The sequence below is a fragment of the Ornithorhynchus anatinus genome, chromosome 6 (assembly GCF_004115215.2).
Source record: "Ornithorhynchus anatinus isolate Pmale09 chromosome 6, mOrnAna1.pri.v4, whole genome shotgun sequence".
In the NCBI taxonomy this organism is placed as follows: domain Eukaryota; kingdom Metazoa; phylum Chordata; class Mammalia; order Monotremata; family Ornithorhynchidae; genus Ornithorhynchus; species Ornithorhynchus anatinus.
Window position 1 is genome coordinate 29,534,420 of NC_041733.1, and position 13,190 is coordinate 29,547,609.

The 13,190-nt window shown below is 43.1% G+C and overlaps 1 protein-coding gene across 1 annotated transcript in view; it reads left to right on the forward strand.

Annotated features, from left to right (window-relative positions):
• Positions 1-13,190, forward strand: part of CD99L2 (CD99 molecule like 2) — a 155,077-nt gene that overhangs the window by 122,541 nt on the left and 19,346 nt on the right. Inside the window, exons 8-9 of the mRNA XM_007665870.4 lie at positions 2,121-2,207; positions 6,187-6,249. Of these exons, the coding sequence (XP_007664060.2) occupies positions 2,121-2,207; positions 6,187-6,249 (150 nt within the window). The remainder of the gene's footprint in view (positions 1-2,120; positions 2,208-6,186; positions 6,250-13,190) is intronic.

Below are 13,190 nucleotides of genomic sequence, written 5' to 3' on the forward strand. Positions count from 1 at the left end.
TCTTTCTGGCAATTAGTGGTTTACTGGCACATCACCTTCCTGCCCTGATGCTGCTCTTCATTAGTTTGATTTTATAAGTGATCAAATGAGTTGGTTTATGTGATTAGAAATAATCTAGGAAACACTATCAGCCACAGCTGAGAATTGCTGCACTTTTATGCAGGTGGTATTGTCTTGTAGTGCGCCCTTCGTGTCTTGAGAAAAGAATTTTGCTTTTGAGAATGACACTGGAAAATCTAATAATAAAAGTAATTATGGTATTTTTTAAGTACTTAGTATATGCCAGAGACTGTACTAAGCGCTGGGGTGGATATAAGCAAATAGGGTTGGACATGGTCCCTGTACCATTGGGGCTCACAGTCTCACTCCCCATTTCACAGAGGAGGAAACGGGCCCGGCCAAGGTCACACAACTGACAATTGGTGGAGTTGGGATTAGAGCCCATGACCTCCCGACTCCCAAGCCTGTGCTCTATCCATTACACCATGCTGCTTCTCCAAGATGACCTACTTGCCTTTTTTCCTCTTAGAGCAGTAAATATTGTATGAGAGCACTCTACTAAGATCTTGGGAAACTCCAATAGACTTTGTCAAAATAATCCCTTCCCATGACAGTTAGAGGTCATCGGTTTAAGGCTTGAGACAGGTGAAAGCCGAATGACCAGGTTTCCTCCAGTTGTTGTTAGCTTCTCTATGATGTGAGCATGCTTATCAGTAAAACGTATCTCCCATAAATAATCAAATTCTCTGGGGGTAAACTACTCCCTTGAAGTAAATTAGGCACTTACTCCGGTTTCTGGTAATAAATGATATTTTGGTGGTAAATGATATTTACTCTTGTGAAATGAGAGTTGATGAATTTTTCAAAGGTGACTAATTTTGCAGCAGAGGGTAAAATTAAATTTTTTTTATGGTACTTAATTGCTTACTATGTGTCAAAAACTGTAGGGTAGATACAAGATAATCAGATTGGACACACTCCCTGCCCCACATGGGATTCAAAATCTCAATCAGAGGGAAGAGGATTTAATTCCCATTTTATCGATGAGGTAATTGAAGCAAAGAGATTTGACTTGCCCAAGATCATGTATCAGACAAGTGATGGAGTGGAGATTAGAACCCCCATCCTTCTGACTCCCAGGCCCATGCTTTTTCCACTCATTCATTCACTAGCATTTATTGAGCGCTTACTATCTGCAGAGCAGTGTACTAAGAGCTTAGAATGTACAATTCGGCAACAGATAGAGACAATTCCTGTCCAATAACGGGCTCACAGTCTAAACGGGGGAGGCAGATAGCAAAGCAAAACACTAGGCCATGCTGCCTCCTCAATTTATGTGGGGTAAATTTTCCAAAGGTTTGCATGCAAATATTTAGATTGCCTTGCAGAACACACTCTCTGAACAAGTAAAAATTACTCAAAGTCCCTCTCCACCCCTCCCTCCCCTCATCTCACCTCCTTTCCCACCTTCTCCCATTCCTTGTGACTTTTTTCATCCTCCGTGTTCCCAACCCAGCTACCTCTTCCCCTATCTCCTCAAGCCAGTGACCATCTCTGTGTGCTCCAGGATTCATTTCTTTATTAACCTTTCCTCACAGCTGTTGGTGCAGCTTCTAGCACTGTGCCACCTCTCCCCTTCCCAGCTTCTCCTCCGACCTATCTCTGCTCCTGTCCCAGCCACGGGAGCAGCGACAGGGACAGGCTGCAACAGAAGCCCTCTCCCCCTACTCATGGAGACAGGGGAGGGTGGGGAATGAGTTTGGGTTATGGAAGGGAGTGTAGAAAAGACCCTGGGAACTGGGCAGGGAATTGAATTGTCCAATTTCTGCAGGTAGCTGTGGTATTAGGAGCGGGGTTTATGTCAACAGATAGTACAGGATATATTCCTGGGTTGCACACATTATGAAATTGTGGTGTCAGAGGACTTTTATACTCCCTGATTCAGTTGATTGATAAATCAGTTTCCAGTGTGATTAGCTGTCTTCTTGATTTAACTAACTTTGGAAGACTTGAAAATCTGTTACCGTATGAGAATTGAATGAATTACATTATGCACTTGAAGTCCTTTTCCAAGTTGTTAATAGGCTTGGTTTTTTTGTTGTTGTTTGTTTTTACCAAAGACTCTGATTTTGACCTGTCTGATGCTTTGGATGACCGAAATGATCCAAATAGTGGAGGAAAACCTAAGCCAAATTCAGGAGGAGGAGGTGAGTGAATTAGGTCTCAACACTTTGTCCCAGTGTGAGACCAGGTAGGACATATTTCTGTGGTAAAAATGGCACTGAGCTGGGAGGCCAAAAGCCAGGGATGTTGGGTCCAGTAGACCAGTAAGTGTGCCTACAGGAGCTCACCTCCAAGCCGAAACACCACAGCTTAGTAAGGTAAAATATGAATTCTGTAGAAACTCTACAGATCTCAAGATCCACTCTGGTCCTTCGAGAAGGATTACATAAAGATTCGGAAGTGATGTAAGTAAATGCCAAAGTCTTCTACTTTGGAAGCCTACTAACTCTTTCAAGAGTGCACTCATCCACAGTGTATTCATTCATTCATTCAATAGTATTTATTGAGCGCTTACTATATTAGGCTTGCAAATGAAGAACAGAATATTTTATCAGCCAGTTCTTCGCTTCTTCCTTATTCTCATCTTCTTTGTCTCCTCCACTACAGGCTTCTCAGTCTGCACTGTGCAGATGGTACAAATAAGTAAGACCAAAATTCTCTGACTTCCACCCTGCAATAAGATGACTTAGTAAGACAGTAAGATGATGGTGATTTTCTTCATATCTGTTCTGGAGGTTACATGGAAGCAGTGAATAATTCACATGTGCATTGTAAGATGTAAATGAGACCCAGGCATCAGCCTCTTATACCTTAAAGGTGCTGTGAACCAGAGACCCCGTTATCATGAGAAGTGCTTTCATAGTCTGCGAGTAAATGTGACATTCACCACTTTTGCCTCTATAATGCAAACACTTTTACTCAGTTGATAAAGTTAATCCAGCATCAAGTGGCATACCATTAATTAGAAATACCAGATCGTCAAATGCATTAGAATTAAGGAGAATTAAAACTATGGAACTGCTCTGTAGTATTTTTAATAAAAATGCCTAATTTCTTTTGAATGTCATATTTCATACATGGAGAGTGATTTTATGTAAGTGTTGATTTTTGTCTTGAACTATTAATATATTAAAAAAAATCCTGCTCTAGTCTCCAAAGATGAAGGTCCCCCTTCCAAGGGTGGAAAACCAGGTGGAAAGAAGTCGTGATGTAGCACTTACCTTCGTCTTTTTTTGGCTCCCTAGTACTCAGAAGTAAATAGATTTTTCTTCATGTGTTGTATGTGCACGATGCAGATGACACACAATATCTCCTTTTTTTAAAATGGAGGATTCTCCCTAAACTTGGTTTCTTTCACTTGGATCCTTCTTTTTCCATTATTTTCTTAGTAAGCCCATCATTTGTGTCTAATAAAATCTTTTATACTGACAGCTTGTAAAAATACCCATTACAAACATTAGGTTAGCACCTCATCAATTGAATTCTCAATCATGAGATTCCAAGTCAAAACATAGAATTTTTTACTGGCTTTGATGAATATTTGCAGATTAATCTTGAAATATAGGCTAAATTATGCACTTTTAAAAAACATAAATTCAAGAGTGTTCTTGGCCTTGACCTGTTATTTTGAATATTGGTAGTATTGGAGAGTTTAAATGAATATGTTATTGAGAGAGGAGTGAAAGTAGCTATCTCCCAGGAGTTCCGTCAACTTTCAGAGATCTTCGTGCTAGCGCACTTACTAAAATCTGAGAAGTGTTTCCTGGGAGCAGAGTGCATTGTTGTTACCTCCTCCAGCTTCATTCAGCTCGTGACTCCAGACTGTAAGCTTGTTGTGGGCAGGAAATATGTCCGATATCTTGTTTCACTGTACTCTCTCAAGTGCTTAGTACAGTGCTCTGCACACAGTAAGCACTCAATACATGCGACTGACTGACTGACTCCCTGTCTGTCAGAAGTCACTCCTCTACAGAAGACGGTGGCCATCAGTCTGCCAACAGGGAGATGTCTTTAAAAGTGGTTGATGTTCTACCCAAGTCAGGTGCCCTTGTTCCCTTAATTGACTCATATTCTACAGAGTGGCCACAGCCAGAGTGCCGAGCCTCCAGGATTTATGTCCTGAAGTCCAGAGGTGGAGAAAAAGAATCACCCCATGTCATTCTTCCTTTCCCAGTTATTCAAGTGTATGGCTTCTCAGCCTGTAGCCGCCCCCGGCCCCCCTCCATTATCATATCCTAAAATTAGAGCAGGAGGAGGCCATCCAGTCAGCAGTCAGAATTCACAGAATGTTCCTTCTTCCTCCTTTTGGGGGTATAAGGAAAAAGTGGTGCTCAGAGAGCCAGTTGCTGTAAGTGCCATCCTGAAATGGCCTACCCACCACTTTGAATGCTGGTTGGTGAAGGGCCCAATAGCTTGAAAAAAGAAATAGCTTGGCTCTGGTTGGGAGCTGCATCTGATCTTTCTGCAGCTGGACTTGATGGTCTTGATCTATGGGGAATGGAAATTTGCACTGATTCAATGGAGAGGACCCAGGAACGGTCCTCGCTCAACTCGGCCTGCCCGGCTTTGTCCATCTCCCTTGTGCAAGCAGAGGATGAGACCCGGAAACCTTATTTAAACTCAGGGGTGTTTGCCTTTATGTGTGTGTTTGTCATCACGTCTTGAACAAACGCATATGTTTGCTCAGGAGTACTGTGGGTTTGATTTCATCCTTGTGCTCAAGTCAAGATGTTTCACAGAAGTGGAATAGCTGTCGAGGTTGGGGGGGGGACCGCTCAGAATGTGCAAATCCCCAGCTAATCCTCCAAGGAAGATTTAGTCCCCAAGTTTCAAACAGAGCGATGCCTGGAGTCGGGAATGAATGGGCTCTTCAGAGTAGGAGCTGAGGGAAATAAGTGGACGAGAGGGGGGTTAGCGAAATAAATGTAGAAAGTACAGGGAAATGAGAGAGTGTGGAAACAATTGTGGAGCCTTCCTCGGGGAACTGAAAAGAAATGTAATATTCCCCTAACATGCTCCTGCACTTAGGGAAATGGGAAGGCGTTGTGATCTCACTTTGGATCCAAGTGTAAGAGGAGAGAATGAAGAGGTCTTTGAAATTAGAACTAAATGCTCAGGCTGAAGACAACGCTCTCTGTGCCATCAGGCTTCATTTCTGTATGTTTTGCCTTCTTGTCACCCAGAAGAAGTGTGACTGAGATTGGGCTCGAGTTCAAGCACTTTGATCTGGACGGAGTATTACTTAACATGAGCTCAAGATTCATTTTGGGGAAAATTAACATCCTTTTACAATTACTGATTTAATGAGGAAAACCTCATGAGAATAGAGTTAAGTACCAAGTCAAAAGAAGAAGTAGGTGAGATCCGTTAGGTTCCGGCGATGATAAAAATTTCTAATTAAAATAGAATACAAGTGTGAACGTCTCGATTGCTGCCATTAGCTCACATAGGAAAAACCGAAAGAGTTTGGTTATAGATGGAATTAGAATTTAGAGTGGGAATTCAGGGAAAATTCAGTTCAGAAGATTGACTGCCCTTCAAAGAAATATCACAAAGAGGGAATCCTAAAATCTGTCCTGTCATCATTGTTTCACAGAAAAAGTGCAGTTTAGAAATGATGGTGACATTTGGGCAAAAAATCAACAAAATTTTCTTGACTGTTTGATTTGAGGATTTTGGTTCATGCAGTTCATTGCTGTATCTGAGCAGTCCCAGAGCTTCACGTGCCCAGTCACTTATGGGCAATTAATATTCCATTCCATTCGACGTTCCACGGCAAGGTTTTCTCGACCTTCGGCTTTTCACTGTAATGTCCTTTAACAGTGTCCAGCAGTCAGTGTAGCTTTGGAGACTTTGAGTGGTTTGTTTGAACCTATATGCAGTGGCTACGTAAGGTGACTGTTTCTCTGGAAAGCCATGTGATTTTTTAAATAAAATTTCTTAAAGTCACTAGGTTCTTCGCATGTTCACAGTGGCACATTGCAACCTTTTACACGTAGCCACTGTGATGAAATCTCTGAGATAAGGCACCAAGGAAGAGGTATGTTAAGGGGACAGTTGTCAGTGGAAATATCTAGTAAATTCTCATGATGCAACCATTGGTTCTTGCCACTTATTTTTCAGGGCTTTCAGACCAAGATCTTGAGGGCATTCTGAATGATGGCTACAGACCCGATAAGGATAAAGGTAAGTGTTTGGACTTTACTAAATGGCTACTTCTTTATTTTATTAGCTGGGACGATGATTATTCTACTTTGTACTTCATTTAATCATATATTCTGAGGACATACTAGTGAATTACTTAAGCTAAAGGCAGCTGGATCAACTTGGTGAACAGGAATCAGAGGCAGGATGGCTCAGTAGTAAAAGTATCAGGCAGTCCATGAGACAGAGGGACAGATAGAAGAATTGAAACAAGCAGCAACCAGAGCTGCAATCAAAGGATGTTCTTCACACTTACATAGCATGGAAAAGTTTTTTGGTCACACATTTAGATATGCCTTCCTAAGGATCGCACCACCATCCATAGCGAGGGTTTTTTCAGTGGAGTGCAAAATATATTCACAACTGCATTCTTACTGGTGCATCTGATAAAGGGAGAATTTTTCTCCAGAGAGCTCAGCCTTCAGGTTAAGGTTCAGGTGGTATTTTCCAGGTCATAATAATTGAACTATGCGGCTGGAGTATTGAAAAACAAGATTATCTATGAGATGAGCAGGAAAAATGATAAAAAGAATACATGCCCTGAGGATGTAGAGTTTAGATTGCAGTAAACACTGTAGTAGTAACCCTGAATCATAAAGCACTGGTGATTTTCACAGGGAAGCCACTTATCAGTTGTATTTACTGAACTGTAAAGTTGTGCATGGCAATCATACTTTTAAGAGGAGTATCTTTAGCCAATCCCAGTATTGGAAGAGACAGTCTGCTGAATAGAAACCCAGAGTAGGTAAAAAAGGATTTTGAAAATTTGTTCCAGCACAACTGAGGATGAAGAGATCTGCAAATCTCTTTATAGCTTCAGGGAAGCAAACTTTCCCCAAAACAGAACCTCAAAGCACTCTCTGCAGGTGTATTGGTAGTAAAATACTTCAGTCAAACAGCAAATCAATCAATGAGAAATAGTGTGACCTAGTGGATGGAGCACAGGCCTAGGAGTCAGAAGGACCTGGGTTCTAATCTTGGCTCTGCCACTTCTCTCCTGCGTGACCTTGGGCAAGTCACTTAATTTCTGTGTTCCAGAAACCTCATCCATAAAAGGGGATTAAGACTATGAGCCTAATGTGGGAGAGGGACTTACCTTGTATCATCCCCAGTGTTTAATACAGTGCTTAGTACAAAGTAAGTGCTTAACAAATGCCCTTTAAAAAATAAATATTAATTAAATTAATTAATTTATACTATAATTATACTTAATAAATAAAAAATTATACTTAATAAATAAAAGTATTTATTAAGCATGTGCTATTCACTGAGTGCTTGGGAGAGTATAATCCAAAAGAGTAGATAGAGTTGATCCCTGCCCACAAGGAATTTACAGACTACCCAGGGAGACAGAAATTAAAATAAGTTACCAGTGAATAAGTACGTAAGTGCTAGGGGAGGAGTGCCAGTTTCCTCCTGTCTTGTTTCAATTCTGTAAATGTCACCTGAGAACACTGCACTTGCAGAACCATTTCCTCTCTAGCAGAAGTCTCTAAGCCTCCAAATGCAACCCACAAGGGGTCAGTCAGTAAATCAATGGGACTTACTGAAGTCAATGGCACTTACTGTGTGCAGAGCACTGTACTGAGCACTTGGGAGAGTACGGTACAACAGAGTTGGTAGACGTGATCCTTGGCCACAAAGAGTTTACAGTATACAGGGGGAGAGAAATGTTAAAATAGATTAGGGATAGGAGAAATAGTAGAGTGTAAGAATATTTACGTCAGTATTCTGGAGTTGGGATGGGTATCAGAGTGCCTAAGGGGTATACAGCCAAGTACATAGTGGAGGAAGTGGAAGCAGCAAGTGTAGGCAACTTGCTCAAGGAGTTTGGAGAGGAATGGTAGGAAGGAGGTGGGACAATAAGTGGAGGGTGCCATGGTGTCAAAGGAGGGTTTGTTTAGGAAAAGGGGTACATGGGCATGCTTGAAAGCAGTGAGTAGGAGCCATAGGAAAGTGAGGAAAGTGGTGGTCAGAAAATTAGAGATGGAGCCTGGGGCGGGTACGGGGGGTCGTGCAGTAAATAACAGTGAGAAATAAATGGAGTGGGTGGTAGAGATGGTTGGTGTGGGCTTTGAGGAAAGGGGAAAAGGGGAACGGTGGGGTGGCATTGAAAGTGGCACTGGGGGGAACAAGGAGGAGGCTAACTATGTCCCTGTTCCCAGTAAGACCTGGGGAGTGAGAGAAGATGAGGCCCTTTTGGGAGAGAGACAGTAATAATAATGTTGGTATTTGTTAAGCGCTTACTATGTGCAGAGCAGTGTTCTAAGTGCTGGGGTAGATACAGGGTAATCAGGTTGTCCCACGTGAGGCTCACAGTTAATCCCCATTTTACAGGTGAGGTAACTGAGGTGCAGAGAAGTTAAATGATTTGCCCGCAATCACACAGCTGACAAGTGGCCCTGGGGAGACTCAGGTCCATCATCACTATCAGTTATATATAATTATCATTATCAATTTATTGTATTTATCGAGCATCTCCCAGCGCAGGTACTTAATTAAGCACGTGGCAGAGTACAACAAAAGTAAGACACACAATCCCTGCCTGCCAGGAACCTATAGTTTAAAGGTGTAGGCAAACAAAAAGTACGTAAAAGTAGTGGAAGCAGGAAGGAGGACACAGATGTAGCAGGAATGTAATAGAAATATTATAAAAGTGCAATATCAAGTAGTAGAAATTAATCGGGATTAAAAAGCGGAATAATTGCATTTTTAAAATAAAATATTGCATAAGTACCAAGGGTCGGACTGAAATAAATGTTGTGGTGGTGGGTTGAAATGAGTGGGATGTGGAATGTAATTAATCAGGGAAGGCTTTCTGGAGTAGGGGGGATTTTTAAAGGAAGGTTTTGATAAGGAGAACTATATATAGTCTGTCAGATTTTTGAGGGGAGAGAATTTCAGGCTGGGTGTAAAAATTATGTGGGGTTGGAAGCGAATGAGTCTAGAGCGAGCGACCAGTAGATGGTGATGCTGGGAAGAGTGAAGCTGAAGCTTAGGTAGCAGGTGAAGAGAGCTTGTGGACAGCCTCAGAGCCGGTGATAAGGGGTTTCTCTGGAGGGAGGTGAGTAGTCCTTGGAGGGATTGAGGAGAGGTGAGGTGTCGCCCGAGTGATGCTTCAGGGACAGGATTAGTTGGACAATGAGTGGTAGAGATTCATTGGGAGCCGCATGTGGGGTTGGGATTGAGGCCAACCTGATAAATTTGTATCTACCCCAGCGCTTAGAGCAGTGTGTGACACACAGGAAGTACTTAACAAATACCATGATGATAATAATGTGAGGGGAGAGGCTTGAAGTAGGGAGACCAGTGAAGAGGCTGGTGGAAAAGTCTGATCATAGAATGGCAAGAGCTTGAAGGTGGTATCTGTATGGAGAGAAAGATTAAATTGAAAGCTGCTAGCAGGCAGGGGTTGTGTTTGCCAAAAGTAGCAACTCCCAAGTGCTTAGAACAGTGTTCTTTACAAAGTAAGCACTCAGTAAATATCATTCATTGATGACGCAGATCCAGGAAATAGTAAGGAGGAAGAACTGGCAGGATTTAATAGGTGACTGAGCATGAGAGTTGAAATACAGTGCGGTATCAAGAATGACACGAAGTCCAGCTTCTGGCACAGGGAGGTTGATGGGAGGATGGTGATGTTATCAACAGAGATGGGAAAATCAGGAGCTAGAGTGAACTTGAGGGGGAAGATGTGGAGTTCAGTTTTAGACATGCTGAAGTGTTGGTGGGATAGCCAAATGGAGAAGTTCTGGAGGCAAGAGGAAATGTAGGATTGTAGGGTCTCTGAGAGGTCAGGGCTGGACGGTGGATTGGGAAGTCACCCACAAAATGGTGGTAGGTAATGTCATGTGAGCGCAAGTATGAGAAGATTATGGGACCCAGAATGGAGCCTTGTGAGATTCCCACAGTTAGGGGGATGAGCAGTGATAGTGGAGTTAAGCCATAAGGCTGAGGACCGAAAGATAGGAGAGGAACTAGGAGAGTACCATGTCATGCAATCCGAAGTTTGATAGTGTCTCAAAGAGGAGAGTTCTATCCACCGTGTGAGAGGCAGCTCAGAGTTTATGGCCCGGCAAGGACTAGGGAGTCCCAGCTCTTTGTGGATTGGGACTTACCTTTCTGAATGATATGGCTTGTACCCCAGGTGCATTTAATTCAAAACTTTTTGTTCAAAAGCCAAAGGCACAACACTCAGAAATCTCTTCTGTATTATACTCTCCCAAGAGCTTAGTACGGTGATCTGCACATAGTAAGCACTCAAAAAATACCATTGATTAATTGATTTATTCCTCCCTAAACAGCTTCCAGGCCCGCCCAGAGGCTGCCTGAGTGAGCGCAGCTTATCTGCGCAAGTGTACTTTTCGAACACCAGAGGATGTGCAGTAATATAAACATAGATTGCCAGGGCCCGACTGAGAAGTTGCCCAGTCACCCCATTGCCCCGAGCTACAGTGTAAGACTGCAGAGAAGGTCAAGGCTGGAGAAGCAGATTGGGAATCACCTGCGTAGCAATGGTAGTTGAAGCTGGGGTGTTTACCAAGGGAGTGGGTGTAGATGGTGAGTAGATGGGGGGGCAGAACCACAGCCGGTGAGGTTAGTAATGACCGTGTAATGTCAAAGAGGGTAAATATGGTTTGCATTTTGCCTCCCAAAACTCCAAAGTGATTCCCTAAATATTGAAATAATCCAGTATTAGTTGCCACCTGAAGGGAAAATGAAATATGATGGTTTCTTAAGAACAAATCAGGAAAACAAGTCAGAACAAATTGATCTGAAATATTATGTAATCCCCCCTCCGTCACTTGTCTGCTCTGTGATCTTGGGCAAGTCATTTCACTTCTCTGTGCCTCAGTCACCTCATCTGCAAAATAGGGATTAAGACCTGTGAGCCCCATGTGGGATAGGTACGGTGTCCAACCTGATTAGCTTGTATCTACGCCAGGGCTTATGCCCAGCACATAAGTGCTGAACAAATACCATTAAAAAAAATCTAAATAAAGAGGGCATAATCATAAGTCAGAAGTGAAAAAAAAAGAAATACACCTATCATTTCTCAAAGCAGTAGAAAGTGGCACGGAGTGCAGAGGATTCTAATTTTTCTTCATTTCCACTGTTAGTCTTTGTTGACCGAATGCATTTTTGGCAGAGAAGTGATCCATCTTGATTTCAAATTCTATTCCCTATACCCACATGCATAATCACTGAATTTGTGTTAGTCTGGGCTCCCTGGCCTCCAAGAATCTTTGCCACCACATCCCTAAGTTTCAGGGGCCGGGGCTGGACAATCGGGTAGCTAACGGTCCTGAAGCATCTAGGGCTGTCCTGCCCTGACTGCAAGGAAATTGTTATTCAAACCCATCACTGACCCTCTTCTCAAGGTCCGGTTCCACCGGAAGCTGGACACTTTTGTGAAGGAGCACACCAGTATGGTGGTGTGCAGAGCACATGGTAAAGGGGAAGACTTTGGGCACACTGTCAGCAATACATCTGGGAAGAGGAGACAGAGAGATGGTTTCACGCAAACTCACACACACCCAGCACACTGTCTCTGTCAGTCTCTGGATCTGTGACTCTCTGACCGTCTCTGTCTCTCTTTTAGGTAATAATAATAATGGTGGTATTCGTTAAGCGCTTACTATGTGCAAAGCACTGTTCTAAGCACTGGGGGTATACAAGGTAATCAGGTTGTCCCACGTAGAGCTCACAGTTTTAATCCCCATTTTACAGATGAGGTCACTGGGCCTAGAGAAGTGAAGTGACTTGCCCAAAGTCACAGCTGGCAAGCAGCGGAGCTGGGATTAGAACCCATGACCTCTGACTGCCAAGCCCGGGCTCTTTTCACTGAACCACGCTGCTTCTCTGCCATAGAGTAGTGACTCCATTCCTACCAAGGGCTACGGAAGCCAGAAGGCTTCCCACGGAACCCTCTCCCTAAAGCAGATATGCAAAAGCTTGTATGCTGCTACACGTGCTGTATTCGTTCTCACCCCTTTGTTGGCATGAAGGTGGGAAATGGTACATATTATAATGTATTGCCAGAAAAATCTCAAAAGTGCAAGTATCAAGTCAAGTATATTGAGTTTCTTTTTTTTTTCCCAGATGGACATATTTAAGGTCCGAGACGTATTTAAATAAAAGCAAAAATCAAAACACATAAGGTTTGCTGATGAAACCAAAACATTCTGTAACAAATATGTACAAGGAGCCTGATTGGGCTGGCCTGAAAATAACCCAGATCATGAAAGCATAAAATCAGTTGGTTTCAGTGCTACAGATATAAACCTAAGTGCCATAAACAGTGGGTTAATCCAGGTGCCTGGATTAAGGCCTTCTGCTTCCCTGGTTCTCAGCTTCTAGTCCTGTAGGAGTAAGAGGAGCCCTTCTCTTTTCAGTCTTTCACTGAAGCTGTCCCTGTTCTCCCAGGCGGTTGGTATGGAGGCAAGAAGCATGCTGCCTTTCCTCTCTGAGCAATACCCTTCTTAATCCACAATCACCCCCTCACAGGAAAAGCAATAGACCCACTCTCCACCTGAGGCATTTTCAATCAGAAGACTTTCCAGTCCTCCAGTGTTCCCTTGGGCAAAGTCCCAGTGGGAGCCAGTGATTAAAGTCCAGGTTGGGCTCCTCAGAACTGAAGAGTCCTGGCAGGAAACTTGTGGGGAGAAGGTTAGATGGAGGAGTCTTGCCTTTTTTCCAATCTTGCTAATTGCCAACAAGGCGAGAAGCCTTGACTTCCTCTGCTTGCCTGGGCAGTTCCCTGAGGCCCTCACCTTGCCGTTTGAGTTCATAGGCTAGCTTTGGGTAAAGTGTCAAAGGGACAGGACACTGTGGGTGGGGCACTGGGGGAGTTGCTTTGAAGGGAAGATTGAGGAGAAGGGGTGACGGGGAGATTATTTTGTCTTCTGGAGCTTGAACAACCC